The following is a 19,683-nucleotide window of genomic DNA, read 5'->3' as shown; positions in this document are numbered from 1 at the left end:
TTACAGATCTTGAATGGGGAGGGGCCATGGCTGAGTGGTAGAGCATCTGTTTGGCATGCAGAAGGTCCCAGGTTCAATCTCCGGCATCTCCAGTTAAAGGGACTAGGCAAGTAGGTGATGTGAAAGACCTCAGCCTGAGACCCTGGAGAGCCACTTCCGGTCTGAGTAGACAATACTGACTTTGATGGGTCAAGGGTCCATTCAATACAAGGCAGCTTCATGTGTTCAAGTGCATAATCCAGACATGACAAGAGAAAGAATGGAATTGATAACTTCATGGGAAAATAACAGATAAATTGGGTGGTTAAGTTAGTTAGGGCTCATTCCAGAAGCAAAGGTTTCAGACAAGTAAAAGATAAATATCTGTAAGATAAATGTACCTAACCAGAGAAAGTCATCTGTACAGCGCTGCTGATGGGAATGAGTTTATTAGCATGCTAGCAGGATTACACCTTGGCTGACGAGACACTGTGGCTATTGGCACCTGAGAAATGCCCAAGAGGGAGAGAAGGATGTGAACAGCACCTGCAGTTCTAAATAGCTGTGTTAAATGGATAGAGATGCCAACCTTCATGCTCGTGAGCATGAAGATAACTAGCTGGCTTGGGAAAAGAACAACTTGGGGGTCCACGTCAGTTTTGCACACGCAACTATGTTCATGGGGAGACGGTGAAGTTATGGGCATTATGCAGCTGTGCTTGAAGCGTTGTCTATTTTCCATTCAGGGATGAGTCAGATGAAGTTGGTGCTACATTCCTCCTTATCCCACACTTGCAGTTTAGATGCTGAATGGAAATTTAAAATTCAGCATTGTTTGTGGACCAACAAAGGATAAAATATGTATAATGATTGTGATCTTAGAGGCAAGCCCTTGCGTATAGAACTAAAGCTTGCAAAGTTGGTCCTGTGTTACATTGTTGAGGCCAGTGTCAGCGAATGGGTGATGGTGAGGGATCAGTGGAGTTTACTTCAGTGAGATTTTGGACTGGAGTTGCATTTTAGACTACGAAACAAAGTTTGGAGTTAAACATAGCATTGTTCATTAAAAAAACGGGGAATTTGCTCATCTGAATATACTTGCAAGAGATCCAGAGTAGTATGTGTAGGATGCATCAAAGACAAATACTGGGGAAAGCTGGGTCTCTAAAGTATAATCTGACATGAAAATTAATTTTGCTAGCAAAATAACATTCCTAACACCATATAGGAAACTGTTGTCTTCAGTCTAATAGAGAGGGAATTATACTGTTTTCCTTAGCTAGTGTGCAAACTAAAATCTGGTGCAGAAGTCTAAAAACTGGTGTTACAAAGAAACTCTGGAAAATTAAAAGAACTTACAAAGTAAGATGTACAAAACTTGGTGAATACTAAAGGGATTTAGGAATAAAACTTTATTGAGCTTATCTTGGCCTAAACCCACACCTTTTATGCATGTCTACACAATTTGGAGACAAACTAATGGGATGAATTGAGTGGACTGTGTATGTTTAAAATTAACTAATAGGAGCATCATATCATATTTTGCTCATGTAACCACAACAGATGTACGGAATAAAAACTAGTAGGTCATCCCAACCAGCAACCCAATTAAGATTAAACATTTGGATGGAAACTGCTATTGTTTCATAGATACCAATGTCACTACAGTTATAGGTTTAGCAGAACTGTGCTGGAAGGACTATAAGATTGCATTGTCACAAATGAAGAACGCCTTCAGATCTGACAATACTGCTTTTCAATGTTGTGGCTTTCACTTCCACTCAGGATTGCCTAACATGCTAAATCTGTGATTCCCAATTAACAGACAAAGTTGTAGGAGACTTGAAGATAGGTCTGTGACCAAGACTCACGTAACTCATTTTCTGTTTGTGAATTCACTGTGAGGCTTGTATACCTGGGAATCTGGAACAAATGGCCAAATTCCCACTATACAGACAGAGGATGGATGGCCCTATTGACTGTGAAAAGTTATGAGTCTGGCACCTCTAAGAGATTTTAGTTCAATGTCTTTAGTAGAGTATAGAATTGAAATGTGGATACATTCAGCGACTGTTTCTGTGAGTATGAACTTCCACTGTGGTACTGAATTTCCCTGTGCAGTGAAAGCTGAAGAAGATTCAGTTGTACGGCATTGTTGAAGCTAAGTTGATCATTCAGAGTTTCTGAAAGGAAAAGCAGGGTATAAGTACAACAAATAATAAATTCAGTGAAGAGTACCAATCTGTAGATATTGAAGGTTATCAGTTTCCTCCACTGAAACAAATAGAAGCATGGGATCCAGGAAACAGAATGCTAAATATATTTGAGTTAGTGGAGAAGACTTTTGCACTGCCAACAAGACAGACTACACAAACGAGATAGCATATGTATGTTGCTGCTCCAGTTCACACACAATTCTTTCTTCTTTCTTCTCACAGCCCCCAGTACCCAGCCAGACTTCCTCTTACTCTTGCATGCTGCCCACAAGTCCGTCAGTGAATGGGAGGAGCTATGATACATACACCCCTCCTCACATGCAGACACATATGAACAGTCAGCCAATGGGCACCTCTGGCACCACCTCAACAGGTAAGGATCCATTGTTGTTGTTTTTTCTTCAAAGAAAATTTTCCCTTAAATGATTTGATTAATGTATTCAGAGAGTTTTCTGCCAAGACTAGATTTCTATGGAAAGCTTAATCCTTCCATCATTGGCTTAAACACAGTAGTCCAGGTCTTAAAATAAAAAACTTTCATTTCTTGGGTTTTGGGGGGCTGTACATAAGAACATAAGAAAAGCAATGCTGGATCAGACCAAGGCCCATCAAGTCCAGCAGTCAGTTCACACAGTGGCCAACCAGGTGCCTCTAGGAGCCCACAAACAAGATGACTGCAGCAGCATCCTGCCTGTGTTCCACAGCATCTAATATAATAGCAAGCTACTCTGATCCTGGAGAGAATGCATCATGACTAGTATTCATTTTGACTAGTAATCATGGATAGCCCTCTCCTCCATGAACATGTCCATGCCCCTCTTAAAGCCTTCCAAGTTGGCAGCCGTCACCACATCCTGGGGCAGGGAGTTCCAAAATTTAACTACACGTTGTGTGAAGAAATACTTCTTTTTATCTTTTGAATCTCTCACCCTCCAGCTTCAGCAGATGACCCCATGTTCTAGTATTATGAGAGAGGGAGAAAAGCGTCTCCCTGTCCACTCTCTCCATACCATGCATATGGAGAGTAAAATATCCCATTAGCATCTGAAAAAACAGAATCAGTTTAATTAATAACCTACAAGTTATTTACATCAACTGAGGTCCACAGTCAAAAATAATTGCTTATTAAATTTGGATTTTATGAGAAAGCATTTAATAAGCAATTATTTTTAACTGTGGACCTCAGTTGATGTAAATAACTTGTAGGTTTTAGTTCTTCATCATTATATCACCAGTGCCCTGATGCAGCAATTCCTGGTGGTTGTAGAAGCCCCTGAGGGCACACTTAAGTGTACCCCCAGATTTGTGCTTCTGCATTTATTTCAGGAGAAGTGGGTAGCTCAACACGAAAACACACAAAGGTTCACAAGGAACTTTGGATTTGAGGAAGAGGTGTGATGTGCAATGTAGAAACTGGTTAGGACTGCACTGTTAATCTCTCTCTCTCTCTCTCTCTCTCTCTCTCTCTCTCTCTCTCTCTCTCTCTCTCTCTCTCTCTCTCTCTCTCTCTCTCTCTCTCTCTCTCTCTCTCTCTCTCTCTCTCTCTCTCTCTCTCTCTCTCTTTAAAAAAACCTTTTATTCTCATGTGATAGTACTTAGTTTTCATAGTAGGGCGGGATAGGAATCCAAGGGCACAATCCAGCAAAATTAAGCTGGATTTCTTTGACTTCAATGGGAAAATTATGTTCTTATGTTCTTAATGCTGTGCACTGTAGGACTTCAAAGTGCTTAACTTTGATTGGATCACATCCAAAAATAAACAAATCCCATGAAACTCCAGGGATTAAAAACATCATCCAGTTCTTTATCTGAAGTCATTCTCTGTTGTCCTTATAAAGTCATGATGGTGTCATTTATTTATCCAAATCTACAGTTAGTTGTAACTATTACAATAAATGGATTCTGTATCTGCAGCTATTGGATTGCAGATGTTCAGAAGCTTTCAAAAACCTAAGCCAGCATGGTGTAGTGGTTAAGAGCAGTGGTTTGGAGCGGTGGAGAACCGGGTTTATTCCCCACTCCTTTACATGAGCCGCGGATGCTAATCTGGTGAACTGGATTTGTTTCCCCACTCCTACACATGAAGCCAGCTGGGTGACCTTGGGCAAGTCACACTCTCAGCCTCACTCACCTCACAGGGTGTTTGTTGAGGGGAGGGGAAGGGAAGGTGATTGTAAGCCGGTTTGAGTCTCCCTTAAGTGGTAGAGAAAGTTGGCATATAAAAACCAACTCTTCTTCTTCTTCTTCTTCCAATTATAGATCATACAAGTTGTTCAATAGATTTGAGGACATTTGGAATACAACCAGAGTCCCCAAAACTCTCTTTTTCATTGCGCATGCGTTGAATAAATCTGTGTATTATATATTATTTTCCTTCTTTAAAAAAGGTCTTATTTCCCCTGGAGTATCAGTTCCTGTTCAAGTTCCCGGCAGTGAACCCGATATGTCTCAATATTGGCCAAGATTACAGTAAACCATGTGTTGATTTTGTAAATGGCTCTATGGACAACAGTTGGGATTTTTGGCTGTATTTTCTAAAAGAAGAATGGCTTTCAAAGTACTTCTGTACTGCAACTGTGCCCTCTGATGCAACACATGGAGAAAGACTTTAACATGGACCTTTGTATACTGAAGGCATTATATCACTTGGAACAAATCTTCATTTTGGTATCCAAACTTTTATCCATTTTTGGTGTATAATTTGTAAATGGGCATTTGTATGTTATATCGGAAAAAAAGAACAATGTAGACTGAATGGATGTTTGCTTTTGTGTTGGTCATGAAATTGTTTTTGTTTTTTTGAAAAGGAAGCCATGATCAACGAACTTTGCCACGAATTAAGAGTTTTATCAAGCTATATCGAATACTTCTACCAATCTGTTCATAGATTTCAAACTACTGCTCCAGATTTGTACCATCCCATTGCATATAGTTCAGCCTGGAACAATACACAGTAGATTTCTGTAAAAAAAATATATCTGTTGGGATTTCCAAAGGTTATTAACAGATGAATGCTTATGTGCAAACAAGGGTTAAGCAAGAACGTCAAAGAAAAAGCGTTTCATAGGAAAAGGGTAGATTGTGTCTTCGATATAATCCAATTTGTTTTATGTCAAAATGTAAGTATTTGTCTTCCCTAGAAATCTCCCAGAATGATTTCTATAATAAAGTTAATTTCATTTATATTTGACAAGAATATTCTATAGATGTTTTATACACATTTTCATGCATCAAAAGTTTCTTTTTTGGTCGGCAAAAGTTAATTGTTCTTAGCTATAGTTGTATTACTGTTCACAGTCCAATCATTTTTGTGCATCTAGAATTCATTCCTAATCAATTAAAAGTGCTTGCAAGAGTTTTAAACTTAAGTGTTTTGAAGTTGTTCACAACGACATATCAAAATTAACCATTGTTGATTGTAAAAACCATGCCAAAGCCTTTGTATTTCCTTTATTATACTATTTTCTTTTTAACCTTATAGTGTGGTGTGGCAAATTTTGTTCCCTTGTTAGGGTTAACATTTTTATGCAGACAAGCTTTTATTTTGAATTATTTTCCATTTTTAAATACTGAAGGGCCTCACAATGTTAATTTTGTAGATTAATTTTGTAGATCTGTAATTTTAGCTAAAAAGATAATGGGCTGATGGAAAATCAGAGCTAAGTATGAAAGTTTCGGTATGTAATAGCTATCATAGGTATAAAAACAAACCTTTCCCCTTGTATGAAAAAAAGTATATGACAAGAAAGAGATGTTTATCAGGGGAGAAATTAAGGTTTAAGGAAGGTCTGCATTTTGCTGGATATATGTAGATGTACAGAAACAATTAGCAATTGCTATATACGGCAGTGAGGCTGCAATTCTTCACAATAATTAATTAGAGTGATGTTGAATATTTGGGTTCAAGTTTGCACCTTCCAGCTGCTTCTTATAAAATGGTTAGGCTGGTGTGCTCATAGCGAAAAATGCCTAGCAAGATAAGTCCTACTTGTGCGTCCACGGAGACGTTCTTGGTGTAACATTCCAAGGAATTTGCAACCTGGTTAATGATCCAATGCACTTTACAAGAGTGTGGGTGAAGGTGGAGAGGTGTGTGTCAAGAAATAATGAGCGAAGCCAAATAAACAGGCAACAGCAATGCAAACTGTGACTGGCTACAAAGAGCTAAAGGCCTTCGGTCATTGGCAGCTAAATATAAACATTCCCACATCTAGAAGGGAGGTTCATTGTGGTCCAGCTGTTATTTGCAGTGTTGCAAGGAAAAGACAGATCTGATGATGTGTAAAAGGCAATGCACAGGGAGTTTGAAAACAAAGGGAAGTCTCTACAAGCTGCCTTTGTCAAAGGCCCTCAAAAATATTTTTCTTCCTGTTCAGTATTGCTATATAAGCAAAGATGTCTTCTTTTATAACTGGGACAAACTGCGGATGCTCTGAGGTAGATAGTATTTTACTGATTTTATGAAAGAATCCAGATACATAAACTGATCCCATTACAAATGCAGCTATGATACAAAAGGCACAACATGGTTTTAATTAAGACACACACATAATCCGAGCAGAAATAAGGAGAATGGATTTTATTAAATATTGATATTTTAACGAGGTGGAAAACGTTACTTAGAGATCACAACAAAAAAAGGGACGTTTGTCCGTTACCCATTTCTGCCAATCAATTGTATATATTATTTCAAGGAGAGAGAACAGGTTTTGTGCACCGAACAAAATCTTATGCATGCAATTGATTAGATAGCAGGTGTTACAAGAATCAGAAAACACACCAATGATATTCCAACAAGATCCAGATAACTTCAAAAGCTTACTTGCAGGTAGTTAGATTCTGGGGCATTTATCTCTTCACTGTGTGATATCATTTCTCCTGAAGGCTTACCACCATTCAGGGAATTTCCCACTTGTATGTTTACTAGAATGTACAAAGCCTCATATCAGCGTCCAAAAGCTATGCACGAATATGCCTTTTGCACACACACCCTAATCTCTCCACTATAGCTGTTTCAATCTATGTGATATTTAGATTTTTACGGATTGTGCTCCTTCTAGTATGCATCAATGTGAGAGCCTCATCATGTCCTTGGGCACATCACAAGATCACACCCTTTTATTCCAGGTTAATTAATCTGACTACCATCTCCTGGTTCTGCACTCAGCACCACTAAATCAGATGGTGAGCACTATATGAGATCTGAATAGGCAGTGCGTGAAAAGAAGCCCGTCTTGAGTACAGAATATTACAATGTGTTAAGAGGCAAAATGTGTTAAGTGATCTTAAGAATGCGCCATCTGAGAAGTCTGTAGATACCAGACTTCAGGTTATAGAGAGTTTGAGTGGGGCAGGACCCTTGCCTACAGCCGGGAAGCCTCTCTATCCGAAGGGACTGGTTAAAAAAGCCAAAGAAAAGGCCTTTCTTCTGCTGCCTTGCCTCCACCAGCAATTCAGCTTCTTTTCAACAGACATCCAATTTCTGCCGTAGGGTGGATCTCTGGGATAACAAGACTTCTCTGCATTGCCTCATTTGCATTTTACTGAGACTTTGGTTCCATATCGTGACTCCGAAGAAGGATCTAACACAGGGGTGGGGAACCTTTTTTCCGCCAAGAGCCATTTGGATATTTATAACATTTGCGTGCCATACAAAATTATCAACTTAAAAATTCGCCAACCAATACGCTTCTCCACGGCCTGGGTGGGAAAGGGTTAACACAGTTTCTTGGGTGGTCCTAGCAGCTCCATAGCTAACGACCCTTCTGCAAGGGGGGGAAAAGGTTCCTTTTCTTGGCAAAACAAACTCACATCTGCCTTGAATAGCAGCTATTCCTGTCCGCGGGAGGGGGCGGATCACCAGTCTTAGATCCTTCTGAGCTAGAGATCTGCCAGGACCCATGAAGGGCCAGACCAAATGACTTCGCGGGCCTTAAACGGCCCCCGGGCCTGACGTTCCCCACCCCTGATCTAACATCTTCATGCATAGGAGCAGCACTACATTCTCAGGGCTTATTAACAACAACCGAGGCATTTACGGCTCACTGGCTGGAGATCCTTTTTCTCATCAAGGGAGGGTCTGGGAAGAGTCCCTGGCTGGGAAGAGACTCTGGCTCACTGCTGATCAGGCTGACACCAGGCTGCCTGGGCCCCTGAGCACTGCCCGTCTCGAAGAGCTGCTGTCCTCTGGGGCAGGGGGGCTTTGTGGGTGAGAATACTAGCTGAGCACTGCGCTGTGCTGGAGGACACTTGCCTAGAATCCTGACAAGGGCCCATTACCAGAGTGGGTGGGCAGGGGATGAGCATGGAGCCTCTCAACATGTGGTAGATCACATTGCTGTCCCTAGTGCTTGGCTCAGGGACACGCTAGATCTTAAAGCAACCGAAGCACCTAAATGGGCAATGAACAATAGCAATTTTTAAAACAAACAAGCAAACAAACAAACCAAAACATGCAATTTATCACTATTTTGTCTGGAACTTCTTACGAGACAGCGATTTTGGTGAACAGCTTGTCAAATGAAAGCCGACTGACACCTACTGATCATTGGCATTCAGCTGAATTTGATACGTAGATGCTTGAAGACTGCTACCATAAAGCATCTGTAAGTGTTCGTTGTATATAGTTGTGACCTTGAACCCATTTCCATTAAACTTAGGGGGATTTTTTCCCTTTGATTTTCCTGGAACAGGTCATTTAAGAAATGTTGTCTTCTGTACTGTGCACCTCCTGTTGGACTTTCCCCTTTGATATGTAAAGTTATCCTTACAAAACTCAAGGCACTGACAGGAACCAGTTGTAAGCCTGCCTGATTTTTTTATTTCTATGTTCAGTTGTAGGAAATGTTCAGCGTGGGATAATAAAATAATGATTGATTTTTTGAAGAACAATTTAATGCTTTAGCCTCCATGTCAATGACATTCATAGGGTTTGCAGCTAATCCCTGATAGTCTAATCAGCCTCCCATAATGTTAATACAATCCCATACAAATAATAGTAATTGGAGTATGAATTGATTAATTGATGAAACCATTCTATCAGGTCTGTAATGACTTTAAAATATAGATTTTAAACTGGATTATAATGGACTGTCTCCTGCAAAAGAATATTCAGTGCTGATAACATTCTAAAACATTTATGTACATTCTTGATCCAGTCACACACTCCAAATGTTTCATATAAGACTTTCTTTGCATTAGTTAAGGCCCAGGTAACCTCATGGCACAAATGCCATTTAAATGAATATGAGCTCATTTTCCAAGAATGAATCAGTCAATGAGAAGCATCTCTATGGGAAACGTATGGGCAGGAGAAGATGCTTGCATATTATGCTTTTAATTAAGAAAATGGCATCTTATTTACATAGCCTTAACATGGAAATACTTTAATATTTCATTATTGACAGTTCATTTATGATGACCCCCCCCCAAAAAAAAAAACAGTGGAAAGCCTCACTACAAAGAACACTTTTTAAGTTCGACCTTCCAATTATCCTGACATTCTGAATTTCTTTCAGATCATGGAAGATTCTTCCAGATTATGGGAGTTCTTGTCCCCCACCTACTAGGTAACATTGGGGTGGATCCTACCACTATCCTCCCATTCCTGTGAGCAACATTTCAAGCCTTCCTCTAGCGCAAGGAGACTTAACATAAGTGACTCTTCTGATGGAGGAAGAGCCAATTAAGTAGGAGGAAGACTTATTAGGCTGGTTTTTTTGTTTTCATTGACTCTTCACTTAGCACATCATCTAACTGTATCTCTAGTATGTTAATATAATGACTACCATGTTTTCCCTCTGTTTTCCTTTAAAGGGATGTGTTGTTCCATTTGGCACCAGAGAAACATTTGATCAACTACCGGTTCTTATATTTTCAAATGGAAGCTACCCATTGTTTCCTTCTTCCAAACAGAAGGCTGAGGGCCTCGTCACATAACAACCTTTTCCAGGGTATTGCCCTGGGTTCAGTTGACAGGTGTGGTCTGGGAGTTGCACGTTCAGAGCTTTTCCACATTGTACAGGAGCCCCAGTTTAAACTGGAGTCATGGTGTGTGGGCAGGGGGAGCGTAAACCTTCCCGTTACATCATTTTCCCAACCTAAATTGGCCCCAAGGTGCCATTAGTTTGTCCACTGGGGAAACTGGGGCCATTTTGCTTTAAGAAAACACTGCATGTGTTTGTGTGTGTGTGGAGACATGTGCCACCTATCTTCACCCCAGTCCCAGTTCAAACCAGGTTCCCCTTGCACTTGAAAACTGAGTTCTGAGCATAGAATTCCTAGACCACATCTGTCAAACATAGCTGGGGCACACCTGGAAAAGGTTATTATGCAGTTAGGTTATAAGGTGCAACTTACCTGCTTTACCCAACACCACCAAAACCAATCAAGCATATCCTGCAGAAGATGCAGACAAGATGTTTTATTAGAAGAGCCTGAACCATCTTTTTTTCATGCTTATCTTTTTTTTTTTTTTTTTGTTAGTCTGATGAGCAGATCTGGAGAACTCAACAGTTTGCACACAATTTTGGAATATTTTGCTATATGCTAATAAAGTGTATTGCATGACTTGTGTTTTTGGATTTGTCTTTGCCTATCACCAATCGCTATCTGTAAATGCACGTGTATGAAATAAGCAGAATGGGCTCCCATTGCACCCCGTGGAAAAGCACTGATCCTTTTAGGCTGAACAGAAGTATCAGGTAGCATTACAGACTTATTTTCTCACCAGGACTGGAAAAGTTGGGAAATGACCAATTATAATCAACTATTTTGTAAGTGCAAGGTGAATGAAATTGCAGAAATATGGGCTTATATGCCAATCTACACGAGTTTTGTTTTTAAATGTTTTATGATATCTTCATAGTTGACTGGAAATCTTATACATTTGGTTAGAGAATGGCAATTTGTTGAAGGGACTCCTGATGGGGAACTCCAGTGCGTGTTTACAAACAACCAGTCCATGGTGAAACAAAAGTGAATGCTCTTGTGTGCAGTGAGGTGACCCATTTCCAGACTCTACCACAACTACTCTCTTTTCCAACCTTCATGAAATACAATTGCCCAAAAATAACACAGTGTGATTGAAAAAGGACAGATCAATCAAAACAGAACAGCCAAGATATTGGTGATGGGCACACGTGTATATGGCCAGTGATTGTTCCATTTTGATTGATTTGCCTTTTTCCAATCACATTCTGCAATTTAATTTTCTCCAAGCAACACTAGCAGGTTTAGTGTTAGTCTGGGCATAAGCTCTTTTTACAGTTTGCTGTTATGACAAATACCTAGCACGGCTTTCTTCTTTGTTCGCATTTGCTTTTGTGAAGAACACTCATAAGACTCACACCACAACAATAATATCAGTTGACTGTTCAGTGCCACCCATTTTGTCTGGTTGGGGATCAAATTTTTCTCATCTTATTATCCGACCTTTGATTTGCCTTAACGTACCAGTCGGAAACTCCAAGGGAGAAAGGACTTCCCCTTTTTTTGAAAACTACTGAGGCATGTTCTTGAAATGAGAGCATATTTGTGACTTCTCTGGGTTGCAGTTATGATTTTTAAAAGGGATGTCACGGTAAGGAATGCTTTTGATTGCATTATATTTTAATTGATCTGACAGATGAAAGAGATTAATTTATCTCTCTCTGTGTGTGTGTGTGTGTATTATGCACACATACATGCTTGTAGAGTTCAGACTTCTGTACCTAATTTTAAATCACAAGCAAACAACATGAACACATAACATGAAATCACAAGCAAACAACAAGCAAACATGTTGTGGTAGTGTTTTATTTAAAAGGTAAAGGTCCCCTGTGCAAGCACCGGGTCATTCCTGACCCATGGGGTATCATCACATCCTGACGTTTACTAGGAAGACTTTGTTTTACGAGGTGGTTTGCCAGTGCCTTCCCCAGTCATCTTCCCTTTACCCCCAGCAAGCTGGGTACTCATTTTACCAACCTTGGAAGGTTGGAAGGCTGCGTCAACCTTGAGCCGGCTACCTGAAACTGGCTTCCGTCAGGATCGAACTCAGTCGTGAGCAGAGCTTGGACTGCAGTACTGCAGCTTACCACTCTGCACCATAGGGCTCTTAGTGTTTTATTTAGCTATTTTATATTTTAATATTAATGTTTCTGTTTTGTTGCTCCAGAGAAATGACACAGATTGGCTGCTAAGATTGGATATTGGTCCACTCAGCAACTGTCCCTTTATTCTCTTATGTACAGTAAAAATTCACATAGGCTGTGATACTGCAAAGTGCCCCTTTGCCTGCTCCGCTAACAGCAACATCTCATTATACCTACAATCCTGCAAAAGTTAATTAAGATGTAGAAATAAAAGTCCATGCATTTCCATAAAATGGATTTCCTTCTCTAAGCAAGGCTGCACTGTGGTGGTATCCAGCAGCTAGCTAGTACCAGTGGTTCTGACCCTGGTCCAGCAAGCTTCCCATTTGGGAAAGGGGGATCATGCAGACTGTCTCCTCTGCTCAGCAAGAAAGGAAAAGCCCCTTATAAATCTGGTCACCCACTGAACCCCTATGTTCCTGAGACCTGTGACAGTCCAAGTTGCAAATAGATTCCATATTGGATTAGCCAGGGAATCACAGTAGGAATTAAGTGCAATACAATATGTTTCATTATGAGACAGCAACGTCCCCATGAGAAACCTTATTGCTTTATCCAGGATACAGACTAGAAAGAGGGAAATCAAGACAGGAGAACAAGACAGTGAGGCCAAACTGTTCAACAGCAATACTACCGCAGCATTTTACACAAGACAATCCAATGAAAACCATTCACGTTTGCACAGTCCTAGTGTACAATTGGGGAAGAGGAGATGGAGTAGGTTGCAAATGATCTATTATGGGTGGGCGACAGGTCAAGTGACAACTGACCTGTAGGGTTTTCAAGGCAAGAGATGTTCAGAAGTGGTTTGCCATTGCTTCCCTCCACATCACGCCCCTGGCATTCCTTGGAGGTCTCCCATCCAAATACTTGCCAGGGTCAAGGCTGAGAGTGTTTGACTGGCCCAAAGTCACCCAGCATGTTTCCATGGCAGTGTGGTGATTCGAACCTGGGTCTCCCAGATCCTAGTCTGACACTTTAACCACCACACCATGCTGGCTTTTGCGGGAAAAAAATTCCCCCAAGGGGAAAGGGCATTGCTTCCGGAGGCACTGCAATACTGGACCGGTGCGTGGAGGGGAAGGAGCAAGCCCCTGGGTGCCTCCCAGTTCTAAAAATGCATTTACTGCAGCTCTCGGGTGGAGAGCGTATCAAATATTAAACTGATAAGAACAGATAGCACACTTGATCTTAACCCTAAAGCCGAGAAGTATGAGGTATGACTCATACCTGCCAGCAATGGCTAGGGATTGACTGATAGTCCTTTCCGGTCTTATGATTGAATCACCCGGGAAGTGTGTATTGTGTACTGGGAGCCTTGGTTATTATCCTGCACAGCTTCATTTGACTACCCAATTCCAAAACTTCTAAAGCAGGGGTGGGGAACCTTTTTTTCGCCAAGGGCCATTTAGATATTTATAACATCATTTGCGGGCCATACAAAATTATCAACTTAAAAATTAGCCAACCAAGCCCCAAGCAGGCAGCTGCCCCAGATGAAAAGCAGGCAGGCATCCAACCGGTAGCACACTCGCCCACCTGGTGGCACAGGATGGTCTGTTGCACCAGCCGGGCGTAGCTGTCCAGCCACACGCTGGAGTTGCTCCTGCTCTGCATGGTTGGGGCCGGATTCTACAGCCAGCTCCTGCTACCTCCGCCTGCAGGGGTGAAATGAGGACACACTGGCTAAGAACTCACCCCCTTGCGCATTCTGGCCCTGCCCCCTTTAACCCCTCCATTGTTGCCATTTCAGCCCCCAGCCCTCTTGTAGTACAGAGGGAATACGTTTCTCCACGACCCAGGTGGGAAAGGGCTAACACAATTTCTTGGACTCCTAGCAGCTCCATAGCTAATGACTTTTCTGCAAGGGGGGGGGAAGGTTACTTTTCTCAGCAAAACAATCTCACATCCGCCTTGAATAGAGGCTATTCCTGTTTGCAGGAGGGGTCAGATTGCCAGTCTTAGATCCTTCTGAGCTAGAGATCTGCCAGGACCCATGAAGGGCCAGACCAAATGATTTCACGGGCCTTAAACACCCCCTGGGCCTGACGTTCCCCACCCCTGTTCTAAAACCTCATTCTACACTCCTTTGCCCCTTTCATTTCACTCTCACTCCAAGCGTATTCCTATCCACTAGAGTCCACCCAGCCAGTCATCACTGTCTTCACTATAACACCTTCCAGTGCTTTCTGCATCCTTTCTCCTTTTCTCTCTTTTGGGACATCACACACAGACTCAAAGGTGGGTTCTAGTTTGACTAACTCTGAGTGGACACATCTTGTTAATGTGACCACTTCCACAAGGAATTAATTGACCTCCATTGCATTTTCAGATTTGTCTAATTTTGATTTCATTGCATGGCATGGTTGTTACCTCCCTTCTTGTCTTTCACTCTACTGCTATACTCAATAAATATTGTTCATTTAAATGAGAAGTCCCTCCTCATATTTTCTGCACACTGTCCCAAGTACACACCTGTGTGTACACAGGCTTAGGATCCCCAAATCAAGGTGGGGAGGTGCATATGTAAAAGTAATGCATGGGTATCCCCCTGTGCTGCCTCTAGCAGTAACAATCTTGAGACATGTTAAACAACCTGACCAACAATTCTGTGTTTTACTCCCATGTTTAAAATTAACTTTGAGCCAAATTTTTGGCAAATGTTACAACTAGAAACTAAAAATCCATATCTTCAGACCTGATTCCCACAAAATGAGCAGGTAAAGAGACAGCAGGGCCCTGAGGTGTTTAAAAACTACACCCTTTCAGAGTACAGGTGAGGAATGCCAGTTTTCATTGTTCTGTCACATAAAAAACTCCATTCACCAAAAAAGCAAACCATAGTAGGGGGAAATGTTCTACCTCTTCTTTTTGCTTGTTGTGCTGGTTTTCTATTTGCAGGATGTTGTTAACATATGTCCCTGCTGTTCCTGGGAGTCCCCATCCTCTAGGAATAGTATTTTAGGGGTATTTTGGGTTGCAGTCAGAGGTAGAGGTGAGAAAGTCATATTCTGTTGTTGGAGATCCGTCTGTCAATGGTAATTTTTGATGGAATCCAAGCTGTAGTTTAGTTACATCAAAAAACACAGCTCCTAATATTTAAAAATAATTTGTTACATGCTTAGGAGAAGTTTTAAGTGGAATGCCAAACAAAACAAAAGGTCTTCACCCACTGGTGGAAGACAGCAACATAAGGGGACAGACGAGTCTCCCTAGGAAGACAGTTCCAGAATTTGGAAGCCATGACTGAGAAGGCCTGTCCTGAGTTGCCAGCCACCTAATCTCAGAAGGTGGGAGCACCAGAAGGAGGGACTCCAAAGATGACCACAGTGGTCAGGTGGGTTCATAAGGGAGTAGGTGGTCCTTCAGTTATATTGCTCCCAAACCATATAGGGGTTTGAAGGTCAACACCAGCCCCCTGAATTGTGCCTGGAAGCAAATTGGGAGACAGTGTAGATGAGCCCAGATGGAAGTGATATGGTTTCAGCATTCTGTACCAAGTGAAGTTTCCAAACACTTTTCAAGGGCCACCTTGTTACCTACTCCTTCAGCCCCATGAGGAGCCCATTGTATCAATCTAATCTAGATGCAACTGGCTAACCAATCGAAGCTCATAAAAGGCAATCTTGGCCACAGCTGTCGCCTGCTTATCCAGCAGTAGGCCCGGGTCCAAGAGCACCCCTAGACTTCAGACCTGTTCCTTCAAGGGGAGTGCAACCCCATTTAGAATGGGTGACACCCTAAATCCCAGGTCAGACATTCTACCAGTATCTCCTTGTTTCGCATACAAGTACAATGTGCTTCCTCAGACTGTGCGATAATATCTCTGACTGCAGACTTGCTGTTCAATCCTTATGAACAGCAAGTCTGCAGTCAGAGATATTATCGCACAGTCTGAGGAAGCACATTGTACTTTTATGCGAAACAAGGAGATATAACCGGGAACTTGTCATCATTTATGTGCCATATATATCACAACAACAAATAACGCATAGCCATAGAAGCTAGCGTTCAAAATCGGCTCAACCAGCAGTAAAGGGAACAGAATCATCGGATTGGTCTACGCGGGATCAGCTGACCGCGATTGAGAACACTTTGAATTTGTATTGCCTGATTCGTGGCGAAGCATAATACATCTTAAGGACTTTATGGACCTTGCTGCTGGTTGTAAGAAATATTCCCCCCGGGGGTATCATGATCTGGAATGATTGTATTATAAAGAAGAAAACTGTGTAAATGCATAGAAGCCTAATTGACACTGATTTCAGGCTTTTTGTAGTTTAGAACTTAGTTATATAGTGTTAAGCATATACAGTGTGCATATTGCAGTAGTATATCAGTAAAGGTGCATATGTTAAAGAAAATTAGTGGCTGTGTACTGAGATTATTTCTTTAGGGATTTACTAACCTCCAGGTACTAGCTGGAGATCTCCTGCTGTTACAACTGAGCGCCAGCCGATAGAGATCAGTTCACCTGGAGAAAACGGCTACTTTGGCATTGAAGTTCCTCTCCTTCCCAAACCTTGCCCTCCTCAGGCTCTGCCCCAAAAACCTCTCGCCAGTGGTGAAGAGGGACCTGGCAACCCTATGTACAAAGTTTGTATATTGGGAAGTACATGTTATATGTTACACACCAATCTGTGATTCATGTTTAAGATATTTTTCTTTCTTTCTTTTTAACAAATGCATCCACTGAGACTGCAATCTGAAGTACAAAATGGGTGTGAGGAGACAGGCTTCTTAACTCTTCTCTTGTGCTGTTTCCCCCCCCCCCCACTGAAAGTCTATCCCCAAGCTATTCTCAGGTACCTGTATTGTTCCATCCAGTTGGTGGAGTGATTTTCAAATGTGAAAAAGTTAAGAAACCTCTCACCTGTGCCAGTTTTCCAGTCCAAATTGCACCCTCAGCAATTGAATTTTGTGGGTGGAAATCAGTCTTTAAAAAAATCACATTGCTTCGTAAAATGTGTAATTCTGTCCTTAGTTTCATTTCCTCATACACCTTCATACCAATGTGCTTTGGACTGTTATAAATGTTTGGTATACTAATTTTTCCTTTTTGATGTCTTTCTCCAGGTTCCCTCACCCCTTTTTAGAAAGAAGAGCAACATTACTTATACTTTACCTGGCTAAATACAGTTCTCCCTCCTCTTTATTGAGGCATATTTATACAGTGCTTCCTTCTGGGACCCTTCACAATACTATATGAACCTTCTACATCATTTGCTGGCGTTTCTTGTATAGTTGACAAGATAGGTTGTGCTCAGACATCATGATAAACAGTGGTTGGTTTAGCCCACGGTGTGTAGCATAACTCATTTGTCTACCACATATACATAACAGACTACAGTTTGTTTGTAAACCTCAATTATTCTGCCGCTTGCCACCCTTCCTGCCTTCCATCAGAATTCCTGGATGCCATCCTGGGCTTCCTTGCATTGCCAGCTGCTGGCAAAATCTCATTATGAATGGAGCCTGTTTGTTGGCAGAAGTAAGTAAGTGGGAAAGCCCTTGCTCTGCCTAGTGCTAGACAAACAACAACTACTTGGAGCAGGACTTTGAAGAGGCAGCATAGAAATATCCTAAATAAATAAAAGAAATAATACCTCAAAGGGCCTAACTACACATTACAAGGTCCTCCAGCTCTGTCACAAGGACTTTCAATCAGATGTGAGCTGCAAGTTCACCCCCTTGGGAACTTAGTTTCCGGGCAGATGAGGGCCTGATTCAGATGGAGACTGTGCTGTGTGGAGAACGGGTGCTTAAGTCTCCTCCCATTTTCCTGACCTGGAATCGCCTCAAGGACACTATGTGCCCTGTTGGAGGCTCCACGTGTACTGTAGGCTTCCTCAACAAAAAAAACAGTGCCTCCAAGGCCATTTCAAGTTGGGAAAACAGCACCGGGGGGGGGGGGCTTAAGCACCATCTCCCAGTGTACCATGGTCCTGATCCCAATTGGAGTCCTGCATGTCTGGGAACGGAATTCCCAGAGGAGAACTCTCAACTCTTGTATGATTGAAGTTCTCATGGCAAACCCAGACGTGACCCAAGACTTTGTAACATGTAGTTAGGCCATCAGTCTTGGTTAAGGATCATCAGTCTTCCCCTCTCCCTTTCTGTATCATAAACTGTTCTCTGAAACAAAACAGATCTGTTACAGCCTTTGTCCCCTTTCTCTTTTGCCATTTCACCACACACCCTTATTTTCTGTCATAAGGAAAATAAAGGCTTGAGATGAAACAAAAGGCCATTTGCTCACACTCTCTCCTGAGCACCTAATCACATGCTACACTTTTGGTGGCTCTGTCCCAGGATCTGGTTGACAAATGAGGTCGGACACCTTCATGATTAGAACACAGTTCCCAGCTGCAAGGGAGCCTTATTTAGATGGGGACTGCAGGATACACGCGGAGGGATATTAAGCCTTTCCCCCATGCCATTTTCTTCACCTGAAATGACTCTGGTGAGCTGCTTTTGGCCCTGCTATAGAAACGTTACATATGCACCCCATCAATGTGTGTACCACAGGCAAGTTTCCCTAGAGGAGCAATGGTGGCTCCTCTGGGCCATTTCAGGTCAGGAGAACAGTGTGGGAGGGAAGGCTTAAGCCCCCTCTTCACACCCACCACAGTCCTGATTTGAATCAGGGCCTCATGTGCCTGGGAAGACAGTTCCAAGACTGAAACTAGGGGCCTCATCTTTCAAGCAGTCCCAGGGAAAGAAGAAGAGTTGGCTTTTATATGCCAACTTTCTCTGCCACTTAAGGGAGAATCAAACCCGCTTACAATCACCTTCCCTTCCCCTCCCCACAACAGACACCCTGTGAGGTAGGTGGGGCGGAGAGAATGTGACTTGCCCAAGGTCACCCAGCTGGCTTCGTGTGTAGGAGTGGGGAAACAAATCCAGTTCACCAGATTAGCGTCCGCGGCTCATGTGGAGGAGTGGGGAATCAAACCCGGTTCTCCAGATCAGACTCCCCCACTCCAAACCACCGTTCTTAACCACTACACCACACTGGCTCTCATTATGAACGCAGGAAAAGTATAACTTGTTGCAACGCCCTGAGATATCAGGTAGAATTTGAATGGGGGAGCTGTCTTCGTGGGGAATATGGAGAGGAAGGTATAGCACTAGGTGGGCTGTGAACTGCTTTTGATTACAGCAACATTTTGAGGGACCAATTTCTATTATGTGTGCTGACAAACTGAATAAAAGCATATGATCTCTAGCCTCTTCTCTCTCCTCAGGATAGTGAGAAACTGCACAGTTCTACTGAGTCATCTCTAGCAGAGTTGGTGGTGAGAAGGCAGGAGAACATGCTGCATTTGTGCCCATCATGAACACAGCTGTTCATG

General features: G+C 42.1%; 1 protein-coding gene and 1 non-coding gene across 5 annotated transcripts in view; one reads left to right on the top strand and one right to left on the bottom strand.

Annotated features, from left to right (window-relative positions):
• Window positions 1-4,991, top strand: part of PAX6 (paired box 6) — a 31,929-nt gene extending 26,938 nt beyond the window's left edge. For all 4 annotated transcript variants that reach the window (XM_056850795.1, XM_056850794.1, XM_056850793.1 and 1 more), the window contains 2 exons: window positions 2,418-2,568; window positions 4,583-4,991. In XM_056850795.1, the coding sequence (XP_056706773.1) occupies window positions 2,418-2,568; window positions 4,583-4,668 (237 nt within the window). In that variant the 3' untranslated portion in view covers window positions 4,669-4,991. The remainder of the gene's footprint in view (window positions 1-2,417; window positions 2,569-4,582) is intronic.
• Window positions 4,992-13,355: 8,364 nt separating this feature from the next.
• LOC130479828 (U2 spliceosomal RNA) lies at window positions 13,356-13,543 on the bottom strand. The gene has a single exon (XR_008933381.1). It is a non-coding gene; the product is annotated as a U2 spliceosomal RNA (small nuclear RNA).
• Between the last annotated feature and the right edge of the window lie 6,140 nt (window positions 13,544-19,683).

This window comes from Euleptes europaea, chromosome 6 (genome assembly GCF_029931775.1).
Source record: "Euleptes europaea isolate rEulEur1 chromosome 6, rEulEur1.hap1, whole genome shotgun sequence".
In the NCBI taxonomy this organism is placed as follows: domain Eukaryota; kingdom Metazoa; phylum Chordata; class Lepidosauria; order Squamata; family Sphaerodactylidae; genus Euleptes; species Euleptes europaea.
Note: the sequence above shows the minus strand (reverse complement) of the source record. Positions and strands in the feature narration are given on the sequence as shown.